The following is a 22,153-nucleotide window of genomic DNA, read 5'->3' as shown; positions in this document are numbered from 1 at the left end:
CCATGTGCCAGAGCTGAATATCCCCTGCAGCCTGTGGGGAGGACCATGGTGGAGCATGTTGTTTGCCTGCAGCCCATGGTGCACCATGGTGGAGCAGGTTTCCACACTGTAGCCCAGGGAGGAGACCACAGTGGAGCAGGTGGATCTGACCTAAGGAGGCTGTGGCCTGTGGAGAACCCCCGCTGGAGTAGACTCCAGGCCGGACCTGTTGCCTGTGGAGAGGAGCTCAAACAGGAGAAGGTGATCTGGCAGGAGCTGCTGCTGATGTTGGTGCAGTGCGCTCCTGATGGATGGAACCTTGTGGTACAGACCCATATTGGAGAGGTTTTTGAAGAGCTGCTGCCTGTGGGAAGCCCATGCAGGATCAGTTCAGGAAGGACTGCATCATATTGGTGGGACCCCATTTTGGAGCAGAAGAATAGAGTGACCATGAAGGAGTGGCAGAGGTGAAAGTGTTATTGACTGACCACAGCCCCTATTTCCCCTTTCCCCTGCCTTGCTCAGGGGGAGGAGGTGGATGAGGGTGGATAGGGGGAAGGCATTTTTATTTGTTTTATTTGTTTCTCACGTCTCTAGCTTGTTAGCAATAGTCAATAAATTTCTATAATCCCCATATGCTGAGACTGTTTTGGCTGTCATGACAATTATTGAGTGATATCCCTGTCCTTATCTCAACCCTTGAGCCCTTTTCATTGTATTTTTCCCCCTTTCCCTTTGAAGAGCAGGAGTGAGAGAGTGGTTGTACTGGAGCTCATTTGCCCACCTGAGTAAAACCACCACAAGTGGGTGCCTCCTGTGGTACATCAGAATGTGTGGAGGTGACCCACTGATCACACATCCTTTTCCCTGCTGACTCCCCACCCCTTGCCCTATGGAAGAGGTTGTCCTTGTCCCTTCTGGGATTGTGGCATCCCACACCCTGCTGGAGCTGGGTTTCTCTTGCAAACGCTAGGTTATACCACCAGAACAGGACAAGGCCAGAGCCCCTGTACAGAGCTCCACTCTACAGAACAGCAGAGCTCTGTGACTACTCAGGCGAGCTACCATGCAGATCCCAAACTTATCCATGAACAATCTCCTTCTGTTTTGAGCCACAACAGGCAGGAAAGTGGATTCATTGCTCTATGCAGTACATCATTTTTTGGAGAAAGAATATTCACACTGCCTGGAGGGTTTGAAAGGAACAGTTGGGGTCTGCAGGGTTTGGAGTGTCATTCCTGTGGGTGTCTGAGTCCTCCACCTTCATGATATGCTGAGGTATGGGGGAAGACAGCGCAATGATCCCAATAGTTGCCAAGCCTGACAAGGTGTTAGTGGTGGTGATAGAGGGGGCCCAAGCATCAGGGAAACCAAGACTGCCACGGATGTAGCCCTGGGTGGGTGCCCCCTGTGGCCTATCAGTGTGAGTGCAGGAGACCCACTGATCCCATATCCTTTTCCCTGCTGACTGCCCACCCCTACAGAATTGGTTGTCCTTGTCCCCTCTGGGCTTTTAGTACCTCACACCCCATTAGAGCCAGGTTCCTCTTGCAAAAGCTAGGTTATCCTGCCAGAACAGGACACAGACAGAGACACTGGGCTGCTGCACAGCATGGTTCCTCCCTTCTTTATGGGGATGTGGGAGAGAACCTGGGGTGTCCTCTTGTCTCAGGGGAAATAGGAACATCCCCATGGCGCTGAGGATGCCAGAGATAGATGCCACAAGCTCAGTGGGGAAAACTCCCCTGACATCTGCCGTTGCCAAACAGGGCGTGTGCAGAAGAGAAGGCAGTTGTAGCTGGGGAGGTGAGGACCCCATTAGGAAAGGAGATGAGAACAGCCTCTTTCCTTGATGTGCCCCCCCCCGCTCCCAGGGCTACTCATTGTGAAAATCCTCAATGGTTGCTCCTGCTGGAATGGGGAGAAACCCCAAGGAGCATTTTGGGCACAGTCAGAACAAATCACTTCTCATTGCTGCATCTCCCCTTGTTCCCCCAGCAGAGTCATTTCCGGCAGCTCTGTTCTCTTGGGGCTGGGAGGTGCTTTTCTGACTCTCTCTCCCGCAGCAAACAGGAAGGTCGGTCTCAGCATGCAGCGTGGGTATCTCATCCTCACTGCTTTCCTGGGGCAACTGCTGGGTAAGTGCTGGCTTTTAATCAAGGCATAAATCTTCTTTCCCCAGGAAGCTCTCATCAGCATTACCTCATTTATGTGGGGAACATATCTTGATTCACAGGGAAATGCTGTTTTCCTCCCATTTTTGACTCTGCACCACTTCTCTCAAGATGCTGTTATTCTTGGAAATGAAAAGAAAAGACAGAGAGGAGAGTCCTGAATCCCATCTCCTGTTTTTCTCATCCTTTCAGTCCATTTCTCTCTGCCTTTCTCCTCTATTCCACCTACTGTAACCAGAGGAGATTGCAGCAGTCTCTGCAGTCCCACATTTCTTCCTTTCCTATGGAAAGAAGCAAGATCCTGTCCAAGTGGATACAGGGACAATTAAGCTCTTCTCTCTTGAACATTACCAGTGTGTCCAGTCTGTCTTCTGCCTGATGTGTTCCTGCCATGTCCTCCAATGTCCTCCCACTTGTCAGCACAGCCAAGGCTCCCTCCTGACACCACTCACCTCAGCTTTGTGTGTACTAATGGGCCTTGGAGCCCCCAAGGATGACTGGGATGAGGAAGCAGGTTGAACCTTTTCCAAGAAGCTGCATAGGCCCCTCAACCTGCTGGAGGGTGTTGTGTATGTGGGTGACAGACAGTGCCCTGGTCCTCTGGGCAGAAGGAGAGCAGGCAGGAGGAGCAGCTAAATAGCACAGCTCTCCTCAGGGTCCACTCTGTCCAGGGAGCTCTGCCCCCAAACCACCTTGCTGTGCCCAGGCCTTGGGATCTTTCTGCCCAGCAAAGGACAGGAGCTTTATCCCCCACAGGTCTGAATCAACTCCTGTTTGGTGGCCTGGAGGCTTCCCTGCAGAGCTATTGACCTTCTGTTTCTTCCAGAAACCATGGGACAGGTGTCTGTCACCCAGGAAGAAGGACAAGTCTCCGTGGAGCAGAGAAACACCTTCCAGACCAATTGCACGTACCAGAGCTCCAACTTTTATAGTTTGCTCTGGTACCAGCAGAAGAAGGGACAAGCCCCTCAGCTGATTTCAAATCAAGCAATAGCAGGCACCAAGCAGAACGGCCGTTTTACCATGGAGCTGAACACTTCACAGAAATCCAGTGTTCTGCGGCTGAAAGAAGTCGAGCTCTCTGACAGCGCCTTGTACCTCTGTGCTGTGAGTGACACCCTGGTGCAGGGAGCTGCCTTGGCTGAGCAACAACACCGTTGAGGGAGGGGATATGTCTGTGCAAGGCAGAGCTTTGGGATGGGGCCCTCAGTTCTCCCCTGTCAGCACTACTTCCCCTGTTCACCCCAAGATCAGCCAGCCAGATCCCTTTCCCAAAGTGGCTGGTGTCTGTGGCTGTGGAGAGAGGGCTGACCCTGACTGGATGACCTGGACCTCAGTTTTTCTCCCTTCCTGGGCTCCCAGAGTAAAGCAGTCTTCTGGCAACCAGGACTTACCCAGTGGTTGCTCTCAGCCTCTCAGCCCCAGGGTGAGTAAATTCCTGCCAGTCCATGACTAAGTAGCTTGCTTCAAGCCCTAGCTATCCCAGCCCAGAGACCCCTAGAAGAAGTTCTATTAGAGATTTGCATGGTTCTTCTCTCTCTTTAATGAATCAGTAAATGACCTGGTTTTGCGTCCCAGCCACCAAGTTATCTCCAGACCTTCAGCCAGCCCATGTGCAAGGCCTATGCCTGAGGGATTGAACAAAACACATAGAACATCCCTGATTGCCAAATGCTCAAGAGCTCTCCGTGTTCATCACAGTAAGCAATCATATTGAGATATAAATAAAGACCTACAACATGCTGGGGTCATTGCTGTCTCTTCAAGAGAGCTGGCAAAATCTATCATCCACATCTGCTGCACAGGGAGCAGTATCGTAGTGACCAGCTCCCATGGTAGTAGGGGATTGCATGTCTGAGACAAGCCAGGTGTCCTGCAGGCTGCAAATGCTGAGACCAGGCAGGAGAAACATGGCTGTGCTGATGAAGCCTCCTCTGTCTTACAAACCATACTTAATGTGGTGTTTTGATGTCCTCAGACTCAAGGAAGGTCTTCTGTCTGCTTGCAAGAGCAAGAAGCAAAGCAACCCAGAAAGAAAAGTTCAGCCCAGTGATCCCCCTTGTGCCAGACAGATGCTCAGCTTAGTGGGTGTTTCATTGAAGCTCAGCTCCCTGGTGCAAACACAGCAGCAGCACCCACCCACAGTTTTCTCTGCTTGCAAAGAATACTTTCCAAGATCTTCAGCTAATGGTTAAATTACCTCTAACAGTGTGGTTTGACTTTCAAAGCAAGCAACAAAGAGTAGGGCAATTAAGAAACCTATGTCCCCAGGAATTACCAGTCCTGTATTGAGTTGCAACACAGGACAGCCATTCCAGGGCAATGGGCCATCCCAACAAAACAGAAATGTTTGTCAGAGATCTGCCTGGAACTCTTTCCAATGGTCTACCTCACATCTCAGCCGTAGCAGGGCAAGACCTTCACCTGGGTTAAACTGGTTACTTTTTCTTGCAGCTGCAGCTGACTTCATTCCTCTTACACCAGGAAAGACAAATAGTTTACCCCAGCACACTTTGGATCCTCCCTCTTGCCTGTATAGTTGATTCCTTCTGGACATGACGAAGCTGTACCAAGCAGAGCCATACGTGGAATCCTAAGAAAACAGTGCTGTAATCAAGCAAGAACAAGGCACCCTGCTGATGGGAGCTGTTACAGATGTAACCTGTCTGTAATGAGAAAGTGCTGACATCAGATGGCAGTTAAGTACTGACAGGAAAAATGTCTGCCAGCTATGGAACTGGTCCTGAGCATCCTTGAAGTACAGCTGAGCACTGGAGAACTTGCAGACATACTGAAGTTACCCTCAACAAAGGCAAAAGAAGAAACACAGGCACAACGTCTTTCCTGAGAAGGAGCAAAACTGTGCAGAGAGGGCTGACCCTGACTGGCTGACCTGATCCACAGCAGGCATTTTTTTTCCTCTTCCAGGGCTGCCAGATCCTGCTTGGAATCAGGACTCCCTGCAGGGGCTTGCTCTCAGCAAATTCCTGCCAGCCCATGACTAAGCAGCTTGCTTCAAGCCTTCGTCAACAGTCTGGCCTAGAGACAGCTAGAAGTTCTAACAGGGATTTACAGGGTTCTTCTCTCTCTTTAATGAGTCAGTGAATGAACTGGATTTGCATCCCAGCCACCAGGTTATCTCCAGACCTTCAGCCAGCCCGTGTGCAAAGCCTATGCCTGAGGGAAAGAAAACACATAGAGCAACCCTGATTGCCAAAGGCCCAAAAGCACTCCATATTCATCACAATAAGCAAGCAGAGAAAGACATAAAGACTTACAACCCGGTGGGGTCATTGCTGTCTCTTCAGGGGAGCTGAGGAAATCATCCACATCTGCTGCACAGGGAGAAGTGTCATAGCGACCAGCTCCCACGGCAGTAGGGTATTGCATGTTTGGGTCAAGCCGGGCATCCTGCAGGCTGCAAAAGCTTAGACTGGGCAGAAGAAAAATGGCTGTGCTGATGAAGCTTCCTCCATCTCACAAACCATGCTGAATGTAGTGTTTTGGTGTCCTCAGACATCAAAAGAGCAAGAAGCAAAGCAACCCAGAGAAAGAAAAGCTCAGCCCAGGCAGCTACCAGCAGGGGGTAGCAATGGGCCCTCTTTCCTCTGTGCTCTAAGTGAAGTCAGGATGACCGTAAGGCTTGTCTCAGCAGGGGTCTAATCAACCCCCTGGAATCAAAGCCCCAGTGAGTCTCTGGGGACATTAGACACCTCTGTATTAACAGTGCCTTCCCTCCTGTTCTTGCCTGGGATTATAGACTGGCAGTCTTGGTACCATATGTCCTGTACCTGCTCAGTCCCCCTGGAACCGACGGTGCCTGTAGTGCTGCTCTCTTCTCCAAGGGCTTGTGTGTCCTTTCTTCCCTTAGCACAGAAGAGGCTCCTCAAGGGAAATGCCTCCATGAACAACTGCTGCAGAAACTCCCCTCACAGGGACAGGCATAGTGCCTCACTATAAAGTCAGTGGCTTAAGACAAAGGAGAAGGTGCAGAAAGAGCCTCTGCTCTGGAAATCTTCTCCCCATGCATCTCTGCACAAGGCAGCTTTTGCCATTTTCTGTTCAAAAAGCTCATGGTCCATTCAGATCTATGGGCTCTTCTCCATACCAAGGGCTGGAAGAAACAGGACAGAGACTCACCTGAGCCTGGAAGTTCCATGCAAAAAGCTTCTTTGTCCTCTGACTTCTCCCCAGAGCTCTGGTAGAAAGGACCTTCCCTCAGTGGGTATGTCAAGAGAACATAATGGTGCTGGCACACAACTTCAGCAAGATTCAGATTCCCCCTGCCCACAAGGAGCAGGGAATCCCTGAGTGGGGAGAAGCATAGGAGATAATCCGTTGTTTTCTTGTACTTTAAACAGTTCTCTGTGACTTTGTCCACAACTGTATCTCTAAGGGGCAGTGCCTGAAAGAGCCTCATTTTCATCTGCCTTACTGTCATATTACTCTGGGAAGGACGAAAGGCCCTAATCCATGCTCACCATATCCCCTGCCAATGGGGATATGAAGAAAGAAATGAAGAATATGAATAAGATAATAATAAGAATATGAAGAAAGGCAATGCCTTTCTTCCTTGGTAACATGAGACCACCATGAAAAGGCTCATGTGGAGGCAAAGGGTTGGATGCAGAAAATGTTAATGACTCTGACAAGGGAGATGGGGTCACTTCTAGAGTAGGCTGTCAGTGCAAACAGAACCAGGAGGTGCCAGAAATCTGTGCCCATCACCCATTGCAGAGATCCCACAGGACATCCATCTGCCTCCCTACAGAGGGAGAGGGACCAGCAGGTCCCCCAGAATGGGTATGGGTGGCATTATGGCCCAGAAGAACAGAAGAGTGGGAAGATAGTGGAAAGAGTAAAAGACATGGAAGATAGGCTTTGGCCATATTTTCAGAGACTTCCATCTCCCTTCCTTTTGAGAGGGGACACTGGATGCTCAGTCTCTCAGACATCATTGGCCAGAAGTTCTGTCCTCAGTCTGTCATCACCTTCTGGGTTCCCAGGGGTCCTCGTGTGGTGTGTCACCAGTACCTTTAGCGGGGGGGCACCTTCTGCCATAGTAGTGGTTGGAAATGCCAGAAAGGTCACAGCACCCAAAGGTGATGGGGACTCTGTCACAGCTGAGGATGCTTCAATCAGCAGTGGAGATGGAGGATCCCACAATGGTGTTCTGTGGGTAAGAACTGAGGATGGACCCAGGCAGAGCCACGATCAAAGGAGAGGGCTGGATGATGACAATGGAGTTCTGTCACTGCCTGACACAGGACTCATTGCAACTGCTGGCCAGTGGGATTGGGCTAGCATGGCAGGCACTGGTCGTAGCAGAACACGTCAGGGGGCAGGAGGTGCAGCTGGGAGAGAGGGCAGAGAGGAAGCAGAGCACAGCGACATGTGGGGAGCAAAATGTCTTCATCAAGACATGATCCGAAAAGAGTGGCCAGGACCAACAAGGCTCCTGCATCTCTCTTAGATGACAATCCATCTCATCCAGGTCCCACATGGTCTGAGTCACACCTTTCCCAGTCGCTCTCTCATGACCACCATCGCCAGGACCCATCATAACAGGCATTGGCATTAGTTGAAAAGTACATGTGAAAGGGCTTCAGACACACTAGGTTCCCAAGAAGAAGGAGATGAGGGGGTCAAGGAGCAGGATTGGCTTTTCTGGTGGCCTTGCACTGCCCCAGGACCAGAGGTAGCCTCCACAGAAGTGATACTTTTCTGGGTGTTTGTGATGAATGGAAAACCTCCCACATACATGTAATGATGTGGGCTGTGGAGCTGTTTCCTGGATTATGCCATACCCATTCCCTTTTAGAAGCTTCTGCTGAGTACTGGGATGGACAGGCTTTTTGAGCCAGGATTTTTGAGCCAGGACTGAGTCAGTGGTGGCAGAGGACTCAGCTCAAGTGCCAGATGGGTCCAGCACAGGCAAGTGGTGCTTGCCTGGGGCACTTTGGTGGAGTTGTATGTGGCTGCAGTAACAGGAAGGGGCCCAGCTGCTCCCAGACCTGCGATCCTTGCCTGGTCACCTGAGGGCTTCCCTGCATGTGGACGTGCCATGTCTTCCTGTCTTCCTCTTTCCCTCCCATCCAACTTCCTCCAACAGCCCTACAGGGCTGGTTTCCAGGCAGGTGGACTGCACTGTGGGGTTTCCCTTCTCTTCCTCCTAAAACTGCCCTCTGGAGAAATGGGTTGACCTCCTTGGACTCCTCTCTCTGGGCAGTCCCTGCACATCCCCCCACTGTGCTGTCCTCTCCTCTGGAGCCTTGTCCTGCTCAGAGTGCCACAGCCCTGCTCTGCCAGAAAGGTCCCCAGCATCTCCTCTGTCAGCTGCCTTTGGCCTCTGCCCCTACCCCATCGGGAATGTGTGCACACGCATGTGGAGCAGAGCCCTTGTGAACCCATCAGAGGCACTGAGTGTGCACATGTACCTGATGTCTGCATGTGTACACATGCATGGCCTCGTGTTCCTGTGTATGCGGTGTCTGCACCTGCATTTTTCAGGGCATCTATGGAACTGTGTGTGCATGCATGCACATGCATGTTTGCATGTGTCCATGGATCTGTGTGTGAAATGTGTATATATTCTTGGTATATGCTAGTGCAATGTGTATGTAATTCTCCTGATCCTAGGCATGTGTCCAGACTGTCCCAGTACCTATAGTGTCATGTCTGTGTGGTGGTGCCAGGTGCTGGTTCAGCCTCAGCCCCCGGTAATCTGAGGATATGTGTTCAGGACTGGAGTGCTTGGGTCTGCCTGTGGAGGGTCCCAAGCTTTGGCCAAGTGCCTCCCAGCACTCATCTGTCTCTGAGGCCATCCTGAAACAGGTAAAAACACAGTTCCATGAGTCTCAGCTGGCTCCCTGGGGATGAAATAGCCTTTATTTTCAGAGAGGCCTTTGTCTGATTCTGCAGCTACTGGGAGAGTAGGGCATGCCTGGAGAGATGAGGATAAGGGAGGTGGTGACACTTGGTCTGGGGAAAATGGCTTCAACAAAGCATCACTGACACTGTAAGAGTCCTGTGACATCTAGGACACCATCCCAATATGGCCTTGGCATCATATCCTGAAGGAAACATCACATGAGATACTTCTCAGCAGCAGCCCGTCCTCGTTATTCAGGCTTAGCTGAAGTGCAGTAGACCTTTCTCCACAGCCCCATAGTATACAGGAAATCAGGGGAATTCTATCATCACTTTCCATCAACTTAAAAATCTCTTTGAAACCTTGGCAATTAATTTCTATAAAATATTCCAAATTTTTCAGACCTACTTTGTAATTGGAAACTGCTTTGAGATAAGAAGGCAGAAACAGGGAAAAAAAATGAATCTGGACTTGACAGACTGTAATTTGTAGATGACTTCTGGAAGGGTCATGAAAAAAAGTGTGTAGATGTATACCTGGAGAAGGATGGATAGATGTTTGTATGGTTGTCTATATAGAAGGAGATTGTAAAGTAGAGAGGAAAGGTGGAGGGAGAATGAGAGTGGCAGTGATCAGGAGAGGCCGTGAGAAAAGCCACTTATGCTAGGAAAAGGCTTTTTTGTGGATGTTTACTACTGCTCTTATTGCAGCATAAAACTTCACTCTGACATCATCTCCTGAAATCTTAGAGCCATGGCAAAGGAGATCAGGACTTTTGGGACTGAATTCGTTCTCCTGGGCTCAACAGAAAATTGCAGCTGGAACATCACCCTTTTGGTCATTATATTCTCCACCTTTCTCCTAATCCTGATGGGAATGATCTCCTCTTTGTTGCTGGGGGGAGTGCCCAGCACTTGAGGATCCCAACGTACTTCTTCCTCAGCCTGCTCACCTTCTTGGAGAGCTGGTATACCATTACCATTTCTCCCAAAACACTGGAGACTTTCCATGTCTTCAGGAGAAAGAAACTTTTGTGTTTCCAGCTGCCTATTACAGTTATTTTTCCACTTCTTCTGGATATCACTAAATTTCTGATCTTCTCAATATTGAGCTCTGATTGCCACACACAAGGCATTGCATTACACCTCAGTCATGAGAAAGAAACTCTGCTTCCTCCTCTCCTTAGGAGCATGGATGCAGAGTGGATACCAGGAACACTATTGTCTGTTTCTGCTGTGGTGGTGGGCCTCTTCTGAGCCTGGCCTGGGGAGTACAATGCTGGGCGAGAACCTTGAATGTATCCTTTCTGCCCTCATCATCTGAAGCATGCTGCTTTTCATGGCAGACTCCTACATCTGCATCATCTTTGCCATTCTCCCTGTTCCATAGTCTTTCACTCACCACAAGGCATTCTCTTCTTCTGCCTCCCATCCCACCACAGTTCTGATTCTTTGAAGATCTTTCTGTCAATATTTATACTTTACTAAGCAGTCCATGGCAACTGACACTAGCATGGTTCAGGCACTGAAAAAGGCTCCACAGGGAAGTGGTTAAAAGCATCAAGCCTTTTGGGCTTCAAGAAGTGCTTGGAGCTTCTCATCAGCCAGCAACCCCAGGTCCTTCTACTCAGAGCTGCTCTCCACACAGCCTATAGATGTGCTTGGCATTGACTGACCAAGATGCAGGACCTTACACTTGGCCTTTGTTGAACCTCATAAGGTTCGCACAGCCCCACCTCTCAAGCCTGTCAAGGTCCCTCTGGATGACATCCCTGCCCTTCAGTGTGTTGTCCGCACCACACAGCTCGGTGTCATTGGGAAACTTGTTAAGATACACTCAATTTCACTGTCCATGTCACTGACAAATATATTTAAGAGTACCAGTCCCAATACTGACCCCTGAAAAACAACACTCATATCTGATCTCCCCCTGGACATTGAGCCATTTACTGCAATGTTTTGAGTGTGAACAATCAGCCAATTCCTTACCTACCACGTGGTCCATCTGTCAAATCCATGTCTCTCCATTTTAGAGACAAGAATATCATGGAAGACCAATCAAATTTTCTGACCAAGTAAAAAGTTGTTCTACATCTTTTTTATAACCCCCCTTTAAGTATTTAAAAGTTGCAGTGAGGTCTCTCAAGAGCCTTCCCATCTGTAGACTGAACAGCCCCAGCACTATCAGCCTTTCTTCATAGGGGAGGTGCTCTGATCATCTTTCCAGCCCTCCTCCAGACTCGCTCTAGCAGGTCCACATCCTTCTTGTTCTGAGGGCCCCAGACCTGGATGTAGCACTCCAAGTGGGGCCTCATGAGGATAGAGTAGAGGGGGCAATCACCTCCCTCAGCCTTATGGCCACTACTTCTTTGATACATCGAAGGAAGCAGTTGCCCTCCTGGACTGCAAGCACACACTGCTGGTTCTTGTTGAGCTTTTTGTCCACCAAAACCCCCAAGTCATTCTTTGCGGGGCTGGTCTCAATGAGTATTTCTCCTAGTCTGCAATCATGTCCAGTATTGCCTCAGACCAGGTGCAGCACCCTGCATTTAGACTTGTTGAACCTCATCAGGTTCATTTGGGCCCACTTCTAAAGCTTCCCCAGGTCCCTTTGGATGGCATCCCTTCTTTCAGTTGTATAGAATAGTCCATTCAGTTTGATGTCATCTTCAGACTTGCTGAGGGAGAACTTGATCCCAAAGTCTATGCTGTTAATAAGGACATGAAACAGTAACGTTCCAACAGCAGACCTGTGAGGGACATCAAAATTCCCACCAAAGCAACAACTTTCACCTTTGGCCATCTCTATGAAGATGGAAAGACCAGACAGAGACACCATCAGGATTCCTGCAAATGTTTATTGAGTCTCAGGAGGGAAATTAGGTGACTCCAAGAGGAGGCCCCGAGGGCGGAGAGCAGCAGGAGCAGACAAAAATCATTCTAAGGCAGAGCTGACACAGGGCATCCATCTAACTGGACGCACAAGTGGAGAGAGGATAGAAGGTCACTCCAGGCTAGTTTCTGGTGGCCTCACAGAGAGTTTGAAGGGGAGAAGAGGGCAACGAAGAAAAGAGAGAAAAAGAATAAGTGAGTGGAAAACAGGAAAAGTAGACATTGGTCATGTTGTCAGAGAAGCCAGGCTGGCCCCTTCCTATCTGTCTTTACAGGACAAGTCAGCTCCTCTTAAAACAACATAAAGTTTGTTCTTCTGTCCATTCTTGTCCAGCAGCATGTTCTGAGTTCCTGGGGTCCTGGTCTGGGGCACTGTCTGGCACCTTTAGCAGGGGCGGCACCTGCTGCCACAGTAGCGGCTGGTAATGCAGGAGAGGTCACAGCACCCAGAGTTGATGGGGACGCCGTCACAGCTGAGGATGCTGCCAACGGCAGCGGAGGTGGAGGATCCCACAGCCGTGTTCTGTGGGAAGGAGCTGAGGATGGGACCGGGCAGGGTCACCACCACGGGAGAGGGCTGGATGACGATGGTGGAGTTCTGGCACTGCCTGACACAGGGCTCGTTGCAACTGCTGGCCAGCGGGGTTGGGCCGCAGGGCTGGCATGGCTGGCACTGGTCATTGCAGGACATGTCTGAGGGCAGGAGGTGCACCTGGGAGAGAGGGCAAAGAGGAAGCTCAACATGGGCATGCGTGATGAGCAGCCTGTCACCACACTGAGAGGGAACCAAGGCACAGGCCATGCTGTGAGCTGGAGGGATTTGTGAAGGCTTCTTGGCCTCATCCTGCCAGGGCCCAAAAACAGCCACCAGGACCTATCTGGGTACAACCTAGACCACAGCCCAGAAGCCACCACAGTACAGATGGCCAAGCCTGCCTCCATGGCAAACCTTCTCCTCCCTTCCCTCTCCCACAAACAGCAGCCCCAGTCCTTTTGGAGAATGACCACGACAAGAAGGGGCTTCACACTCACCTGTTGAGTCTTCACAAGAAGAAGGCCAGAGAAGTGGATAAGGGAGCACGGAGATGGGCTGGTTTTTATAGTGGGCCTTAGCTGCCCCATGTCCAGAGGCATCCCTTGAAGCAGGGACTATTTTCTAACAAGCTGCTCTTGAATGCAAAACATCCCAGCTAATGATACAGGATGTGTGTTGCCTTCCTGTGATGCTGCTGTTTTTCATTTCCTGGTTTATGCTGTGCTTTTGCCTCAGAGAAGGCAACTTTTGAGTGGCAGCAACACATATCAATGTGGGCAGAAGACTCAACTCACATGCTGGAAGAGTCCAATAAAGGGAAATGATGTCCACCTGGGTGACTCCTTAGGGGCACTTTGGGACCCAGCTCCTGGCTGTGACCTACACCACTCTGGGTACCACATGAAATCATGGACTTCACCCAAAGTACAAATGCTGCCCAGAAACTCTGCTGGGGTTGCTCCCAGGTTGGCCTCAGTTGAATGCAGACTCTGTCACGTTCATGCACATGTTCCTCTCTTGTGGGCACTTGCCTGTACTGGGGCTGCCTGTGACAGACTCAGCATTCCCCACAGCAGCCCCTAGAGTGCTGTGCTCTGCACTTGGAGCTAGAACAGCATTGCCATCACAACCATGTTGGGGCTATGGTGGAGCAGTGCTGGCACAGCATCAACTCTCTCCAAGCCCCCCAAAGCCAGGAGGTGGGGGGTGGACAAGACTTGGGAAGGGGACATCACCAGGGCAGCTGACCTAAACTGACCAAAGGGCTATTACAAACTGGATGATGTCATACTCAGCAGTAAAAATGTGAAAGAGGAAGGAAAAGGGGGAGCTTTTATGTTCCACTCAAAAAACAGCTAGGCTTATTGAGGCTCTGCTTCCAAAGACATAGATGATCATTATTTGTTTATGGGAAGTAGAGAATAGTTGTTTTCTCTCAATTCGCTTTCAAATGGCTTTTGCTTGTTGGTTCTTCTTTTTTTTTTCTCTCTTCCTTTTATTTTCCTTTAATTAAACTACCCTATCTCAACTCATAAGCCCTGTAGTTTAAATATTTTCTCCTCACATCTTCCTTTGAGGTGGGGGAATGAGAAAGCCATGTGGTGCAGTTTAGTTGGCCATCCATTTGAAAACACCACAGCCTGTGTGCTGGATTTATGCAAGTGTCTGTGGGCAGTGATTTTTGCACGATTCCACACAAGCATGCATGAGCAGGTTCATGTTTGTGTGATCTGTATGTCCCCCCTCACAAGTGAATGTGCTGGTCACCTCAGGGCATTCTCCAGTGCTCAGTCCATGTGCTTCAGAGAGCAGCCAGAGCAAGAAGGAACCCGAGAACAGCTCAACAACTACAGAACAAACCCAGCCCAGAAGTGCCCACAGCACATTTCAGCACATGCTGAAATGCAGCCTTCTGTGACTGTTTCTACAGCCTTTCTTCTCCTTACCCTAGGAAGTTCACCCTCTACTACTTCCAATTTCAGTCCCCAACAAGGTCCACAGCAGTTTGGATCCATACTTTAATTCCAGAGTGCAGGGTTCAGAGTGTAAAAGCATGGTGGCAGTCACCCCTCCCTGCCTCTCCAGGCCAGGATATGGCTGCACTCCCCATGGCTAGAGAGTTCAAAAGGATGGCATTAGCTTTATGTACAGGGAGAAAGGCTGAGGAATCCTGCCCATTTCAAGAAGGCCCAGCCCTGTGTGGGTCTGCTGCTGGTGAGGTGTCAGTGGTGTGTGGGGTGGGACAGAGGTCCCCCATGGGGAAACCAATGCCACACATACGTTTGTGAATCATGGGCCTGGTGCTGAGTCATGCAGGGCCTGAAACCTTGGGCAGAAGTGGCACTGAACCAGAGAAACATGGGTCCTGGTGTTGCTGTGCTGTGGGAGGAAGGACAGATGCTGTGAGTGTCACGGAGAAAGCCAAACAGACATTTGCATTGTCTACTCCCACTTCACTGGAAGATGCAAAGGAGATGAAGCTGGACTCTAGAGATGAAGTGCACTTAGACTGGGGCCAATGGGTGAAAGTTCAAAAATGCTTTGTTCTACTTAGCTATATGGAAGAAATATATACCCTGAAGGTGGTCGAGTCCTGGAGCAGGTTACCAAGGATCTTCATCCTTGGAAGACTTCAGACTTTGCCTTGACTTGATCCTGAGCAACCTGATCTGATGAGACCTGCTCTGAACACATGGTTGGAATATGTGCATGCTGGAGGTGCAACCTATGAGCATCTGGAGGGTTTCTCAGATAACCTTTCTGGGACTGCTCTGGAATCATGGGGCAACATGCACAGTCACCACATCTCAGCCTTGGAGGGATGCCGCTGTCAGATCAATATTTCTGTTAAATCCCAGTGTGACCCTTGAACTCATACCAATATCACTCATGACATCAAAATCGGGTGGAGGGAACAGCACAAATGCACACTGCTGCTCATGTAAAAAGATGCAGTACTCATGGGTGCACTCATGGGCACTCTTAGATCACACACACACAGACAGGTGTACACACAAAGTGAAGAGACCAAAGGCTGCTCTCCTTAAGTCCAGGGTTCTGATCTTACTTTCTACTGTCTCTGAAGGAACATCCTGGCTTGCTGAGGCCCTGCTGTGTTGTTGCTCCAGAAGATATTGAATGGTGGACGACAATGAATCCTGAGCAGCAACTCCATCTCCTTCCTCCTGCCACCGCTGTCATCCCATATGGGTGGGGGAAGTTCTACAGAGTGTTTTCTTTTGTTGCTGCTGGGTTTGTCTGAGAGCTGAGAGCTTTTGCTCTTCATCCTGGTCTCAGGTATCTACCTCTTCATCCAGACTGGGAATACACTCGTGATGGTGATGGTGGTATCTAACCAGCACTTGCACTCGCTAATGTAGTTTGTCTTCGGGAGATGTGTTTGCAACCTGCCATTCACTGACATGTGACATGTCTTGGTCAGGATGCCACTTATGCTTCTAGATGCCTTCTCTGCAGAGAGGGCAATTTACTTCTCTAACTGTGTGCTCTGGCTAGTCATCATCTAGTAGTGGGCCTAAACTGGGATGTCCTCTTCACACTCATAACCTATGACCAATCTGTGGCCATCTGCTATCTACTGCAGTACTCCAGTGCCATGGAGGGGAAGGTCTGGGCCTGTCTCGTGGAAGGCCTTTGGGCTGAGCTCCTGCTCCCCTCCTTGGCACTAGTGGCACACTCCTTCATTTACCCTGCTCTGGCCCTACACAGTCACTGACAGCTTCTTCTGGGACAGGCTACCTGTCACGTAGCTGTCCTCATCTGAGAGCTTCTGGGCTTTTGTGCTCCTTGAATACAACAGCACCACCAGTTTGTCTGTCCTCCTTGATCTTCTGCAGGGTGCTTCTGGTGTCTCTCTGAATGTTGACATGTGAGGAAACAAAAGACACTGTCTGCTCACTCTCACTTGGCTGTGATTATGCATGCCACTGGCCACGTTCCCTCCTCTACACCCACCCTGTTTTCAATGTCTCCCTGAACATAACTGACGCCCAACTTCTCCCATGTTGTGATGCCCCTGCTCCATTACAGATGATGAGTGAGGCAGTGAGGAGACCAAACCGGGGGGGGGTGCACCATTTGGTGGAGGGTACATGGGGCTGTAGCCATGTATATGCCAGTGAGGTTCTAAGACCTTGTCAATTGGAATGCTAAGAAAAGGGAAGGCGATCAACAAGCATACAGAGACTGCGACCAGAGAAAGCAAATACAGAAGTGATAACAAGGGAAAAACCATAGCAATTGTTGGCCTGCCAAGGAAGCCACAGGTGCCACTGCCAGGAAGATCAGCCTGGGCCTTGCAACTACTACAGTTGTGAGCCAGGACATGGGCAGGGTGGGTGTGGGACAGACCTATACAAACATGTGAAGGGAGGTGCAGGGCAAGGGGAGCCGGGAGGAGTGAACAAGGGAATACAGAGTGGGGTGTAAAAGGGGACACTTTGTGTTTGTCTCATTGGACCACGCAGCTGAGCACTGCTGTCTGTCCTGTCCTCTCCTAGAATCTGTCCTTACCTCTGTGTAGTCTTGCTTCGTCCTGTGTGCACATCTGCTGAAAGGAGAAAGTGCCTGCTCCTTGTGGAGTGGCAGGAGTGGATTTGGTGCCAGCTGCTGGAGTCACACGGGGTTAGGCCACCCCTGGCCCGTGCTGCCAGCTGCTGGAGCCAGTGGGTTCCTGGTGCAGCTCTTGGAGCAGGGGAAGAGGGTCTCAGACTCTGCTTGCCCGTCTTGCTGGGCATACTTTGGGTGAGCAGCTGCTTTGCCTCTCCTCCTTTTCCCTAACCTCCCCTTTGCTTTCCCCTTCTTCTTCCCCTCTCTTCCCCTCTCCTCTCCCGTGCCGAAGGAGCTGCCTCAGCCTTTCCCCGCACGCCTCCACGCCTCCGTGTCCCGGGCTGGGCTGCAGGACGGGCAGAGCCCCGCGGGCAGCAGCCGAAGCCCTGCCCGCCCACAGGCGCCCAGCACTCGCAGCCCGGGACAGCCCCCGAGCGGCCCCGGGGCGGAGCTGGCGGCGCCGGGCGGCGGCGGCGGGGAGGAGGCGCCGCGGGCGGAGCAGAGCCGGGGCTGGCGGGGGCAGCGCGGCGCGGGCGGCGGAGCGGCGGGATGCGGCAGGGCCGGGCCGCAGGGCTGGCGGCGCTGGCCGCGGTGCTCCTGGGTGCGCGGGGCTGCCGGCGCCGGGGACGGGACGGGACGGGACGGGGCTGCCCTCGCTTCTGGCCCGCCGGCTTCTTACGGACCTCGCTCCCCTCTGGCCTCCCTCTGCAGCCATCCCGCCTGCCTCCAGCGAGCTCAGCCGGCCGTTGCCTCCCACCTTGCCTTGCTCCCTGCCTTCCTCCTCTCCTTTCGGCACACCCCCACTCATTCCTGCCTGCTTCCCTTCTCCTCCTGGCTTGGACCCTCCTTCCAAACAGCCGTGCTCTGATTTGGTCCCCAAATAACCATTCCCAGTGAAATGGATTTGTATAGAGGAAATGCTCCCATCAGCTGTCAGCCGTTTTCTTCTCCCCTCTCGCCCAGCGTGACATTTTCGGTGCAGCAAAGCCATTTGCTGAGTTGTTTTTTTTTTGTTCTTGGCAGTGGCTGCAGGCAGAGCCCAGGTGCAGCAGGAACCGTGGGCAGAGACCACCGACGGCACCGGCATCAACATCACCTGTTCACACCCCAACATCCAGTTAAACGAGTTCATCCAGTGGTACTCTCATCTCCCGGGCCAAGGGCCCGCATTCCTCTTGAGTGTTTTAAGTGGGTCCAAAGCACTGACGGACCTGCCGGGGAGGCTCGAGGTGGCAACAGACCGCCGGTCCAGCGCCCTGTGGCTCACCGAGCCCCGTCTTCGGGACGCGGCGGTGTATTACTGCGCCCTGAGAGCCACGGGGAGAGGAGCCGGGGCTGCGGCCGTGCAGGAACCATGGCAGGCGGGGCCGGGCGTGTGTGGCGGGGGTGAGGCAGGGGCACAGATCCCAGGGGGCGCTGCCGCTCCACCCGCCGGGGCCGTCTTGCTCTACACCTGGGAGTGTTCCCCCGGCAGCCAAGGTGGGCCCTGCTGAAGCCTTTCAGTTTTTCCAGGTCAGACGCTGGGGGCCCGATATGGGTCGGACCCAGCTTGGTGTGAGGTGACAGGACGGCACACCCAGCGATGTTGATGTCGGGCAAGGGAAAGGGGCGCACCTGACTGTATGAGCTGTGTGTAGCACTAGAGAAACCTCCACACAGTCCTGCTTCCACTGCTTTTTTCAAGTCTCCACCACGTTGCAGAGAGAGAGGCCTGTAAATCAACAGACTTTGAAATACAGCACAGGGATCAGAGTTCATCTTCAGGGCACTCCCAGACATGCAGTGCTTCCTTCCCTCTTCTGCCTTTTCCTTCTCCTCTCTGTGCTCCCTTTGCTGGAGAAAGTCCTCATCCTGACAGCCAGCTGTATGCTTGCAAGTCTCTTTCCTTGATACAGTTTCATGTCCTCTACCACCTAACCAGTTCCTTGCCTGCACCTGCCTGCTCCACTGTGTCTGGCCCAAGAGCCCTCTTGGGACACCTGAAAGCTCTGTCTCGCAGGGACGCCTGAAGGAACAATCCCGCAGGCCTTGCAGACTGCAACTGTCCCTGCCAAGCCTTCCAGCCTGTGTTAGGTTCCTGCCAGTAGATGACCAAATAGGCTTCAAGTATCCACTGACTGGAATGTTTTGCTTCTTTGCCTCATGATCCCTGAGGCTCATCTTCCATACCAGATGCCACTTTTGCAGAAGCTCCTCTTCTGTGAATACAAAACACATTAACACTACCACCACCAAACTGTTTGATCTCATTTACAGTGCAGAGTGGTAACTTTAGTAGGCAGGTATACCACTTGGTGTAACTTCAGTATCTCTTCTGCATGTTTAATTGATTTTCCTTGGGGTGGTAAGAGTTCTCTTTCCTTCCAAATTGCCCCATGTGCATGCACAACACCAAAGGCCTATATTGAATCCGTCCAAATGTTAATTCTTTTTCCTTTTGCCATCTCAAGAGTGATGATTTTTGCGTCTTGGGCTGATGTTCCAGGGGAAAGAGGCTTCACCTCAATTACCTTACTAAGAGTTGTTCCGCATATCCTGTGAGGCAAACTCTCTGGCGAATGAAGCTGCTGCCATCTATATGCCAATCTTTTGCATGTTCTAAGGATATATCCTTTAAGTCTGGTCATCTGGAGTATACCATTTCCATAGTCTCAATGCAATAGTGAATGGGTGATTTGGAAACTTAGTTACTGATGAAAGAGGCTGGGTTCCCAGTATTAGTGCCCAGAAAATTTGGTGAACCAATAGTCCATTTTACACATTCCTTTTCTTCTTCAGTAGCTATCAACAGGTCATCTACGTATTGCAACAGTGTCCCCTTTCCTGAAGGGGTTTTCCAAGCCTCAAGATCATGGGCTAGTTGTTTCCTGAATATGGTGGGGCTATTCTTGAACCCCTGTAGTAACACAGTCCAAGTAAGTTGATTTTTTTTGTCCTCTCCTGGGATTTTCCCATTCAAAGGCAAAGACTTTCTGGCTTTCAGTCACCACAGAAAAAAAAGCATCTTTTAAATCTAGTACTGTGAACCAAACGTGACTGTTTTCTAATTTTGTCAAAAGTTTATAGGGGTTGGCTACTACAGGGTATAAATCTTCTCTGATCCTGTTGAAGGCCCTTAAGTCCTGGACTATACGATAGGTTCCGTCTGCCTTTCTAACTGGGAGGATAGGAGTATTATATTCTGACCAGTTCTATTCTACTAATAGTCCATATTTAAGAAAGCTATTGATTATTAAACATCCTTTATCTTGTTCCCTGTCTCACTCCTGGGAGTAAATGCCAGATCCAGGCATATCTCCTCACACCTGTCTATAAAGGCGTGCCAGCATTGTCTAAGAAATGCATCAGAGAGGGGACTGATTCCCATCCCACCCATGTCAGGCTGGTTCTGTCTGCCAAGTGCTGTGCTGCGGGCAGGTGAGCCACATGGAGTACATGTTCCTGATGTACATGCCCATGTGTGCTGGCCATGGCCCTGGGGTGGGGCAAAAGAGGGGAGAAAGGTGCAGTAGAAGTGGTGGGGCGTCCTTGCACTTATTCCACCCATCCCGACATCTGCCACCCAACTTCTGTCCCCACATGCTTCCCCTGCACAGCAGTGCTCTGAGCAAGCCCTTTCCAAACCTCCACAGCCTCCCACAGACTCGTAGCTTTTCCCATGAGAACAGCAGAGGTTGTGCTCCCTGTTTGCAGGAGGTAGCTGTGGGCAGAGATGCTGCAAGGCAAGGGTAGATTGCCCCTTGCTCTGCAAAAGCCAAGGATGTCTTCTCCATCTCTAAGGGGCAGTGCCCAAGAGAGGACCCGCAGCAGTGTATCACAACCTGCCATTCTTCTGGGAGTGGAGAAGGGGCTCCTTAAACACTCATCTTATACCTACCAAGGGGAAAGACATTTTCCCTTGGCAGGTCAGAAAAGCATACAAGGAGAGAAAATGACATCTTCAGCCAAGTCTGGGATACAGAAATCTTTAATAAGTGTACAGAGGAAAAGGAGGTCACATAGTGACCTCCATACAGGAATCACCTGAGCCAACCATGGCAGAGATCATGCAGGGCATGTGTCTGCTGTTCCCTCAGTGGAAGGGCTGGCTCTGAGGAGCCACAGACCCGAAGGGAGAAGAAGAACACAAAGGAAAAGAAGAGAAGGAGGTAGGTGGTAGGATGAAAGGAGAGACATGGGACATATTTTGAGAAATCTCAAGGTAGCCCCTGGACTGGCTCCTGCCAATGTTTGCCAGAGGAGGTGAGGAAGGTCAGTCATTCTGAAAGCAATGGCCTGAAGCTTCGTCATTCTGATCATTCTGATGAATTCTGATGAATCATTCTGATCATTTTGAGGTCATTCTGATATCATCTCCTGAAATCTTAGAGCCATGGTAAAGGAGAACAGCTCCCGTTCTCACTGCTGTGTCTCAGTGGGGCCTAGGATTTCTGCAACCTCAGAGGGTCTTTTCTGGAGCAAGTGGATTTGTGGCACCTATGGGGTCTCTGAGTTCCCAGAGCTGAAGAAAACTGATCCATGCTTGGGGAAAATAAACCAAGACCAAGCAGCCCAGACGTGGTGCCTGTGAACAGGTGGTAGAGGAGAGGGAAATATGGAGTAGAGGCAGAGGGACATTTTCAAGACAATTAACCATTCCCAGTTTCTGCAATCCCTGGGGATCCTTTGGGATCATCTTTGTCTGAGCCTCTGTCCCCAGAACAGCTCCAACAAAAGCAAGAGCAACAGTATTCCCCAAGATCTGGGACCTCTAAGATCAAGGGACTGTGTCTAGGTGGAGATATCACAAGTCAAGGGCTGGTGTCCATTGGCTGTGGAGGAACTAGAGATGTCTTCCTCAGCTTCAAGAGACAGTGCCTGAAAGATGAATTGCTGCAGTACGTCCCACCCTCCAATGCCCAAAAGAGAGAGGTAGTGCCCCCAGATAAATCCCACCAGAAAAATAGCTTTCTCCCCTGTCCATTTCTGCAGATGGAAAGATCAGACTAAAACATACTCAGGGTTGCTGCAAATGTTTATTGAGTCTCAGGAGGAAATGAGGTGACTCCAAGATGAAGTCCCCACAACACAGCGCAGGATGAGCAGACAAAAATCTGTTCAACTTTTCCTTTGGCACAGATGCCCCATCTACCTG

At 50.8% G+C, this 22,153-nt stretch overlaps 1 protein-coding gene and 2 gene segments (V, D, J or C); 2 read left to right on the top strand and 1 right to left on the bottom strand.

The window, feature by feature from the left end:
• The first annotated feature begins 2,068 nt into the window (after nt 1–2,068).
• On the top strand, nt 2,069–3,314 carry LOC116498311. The segment is given in 2 exon segments: nt 2,069–2,117; nt 2,980–3,314. Coding segments are annotated over 2 exon segments (384 nt in total).
• An 8,986-nt stretch (nt 3,315–12,300) lies between these two features.
• On the bottom strand, nt 12,301–13,049 carry LOC116498566 (feather keratin Cos1-2-like). The gene is made up of 2 exons (XM_032202894.1): nt 12,948–13,049; nt 12,301–12,627 (listed from the first exon to the last, which is right to left on the bottom strand). Exons 1-2 carry the CDS (start codon nt 13,047–13,049, stop codon nt 12,301–12,303), a joined length of 429 nt encoding a protein of 142 aa, XP_032058785.1.
• A 4,519-nt stretch (nt 13,050–17,568) lies between these two features.
• On the top strand, nt 17,569–18,512 carry LOC116498310. The segment is given in 2 exon segments: nt 17,569–17,620; nt 18,043–18,512. Coding segments are annotated over 2 exon segments (522 nt in total).
• Nucleotides 18,513–22,153: the final 3,641 nt, after the last annotated feature.

Source organism: Aythya fuligula, chromosome 24 (genome assembly GCF_009819795.1).
Source record: "Aythya fuligula isolate bAytFul2 chromosome 24, bAytFul2.pri, whole genome shotgun sequence".
Taxonomy (NCBI): Eukaryota; Metazoa; Chordata; class Aves; order Anseriformes; family Anatidae; genus Aythya; species Aythya fuligula.
Note: the sequence above shows the minus strand (reverse complement) of the source record. Positions and strands in the feature narration are given on the sequence as shown.

Excerpts from the sequence above, each read along its gene's own strand:
- LOC116498566 (XM_032202894.1), bottom strand. The coding sequence starts at position 13,049 with ATGCCTCTGGACATGGGGCAGCTAAGGCCCACTATAAAAACCAGCCCA. Across the intron at positions 12,628-12,947 it reads TTCTTGTGAAGACTCAACAG|GTGCACCTCCTGCCCTCAGA; the intron begins GTGAGTGTGAAG and ends CCTCTCTCCCAG.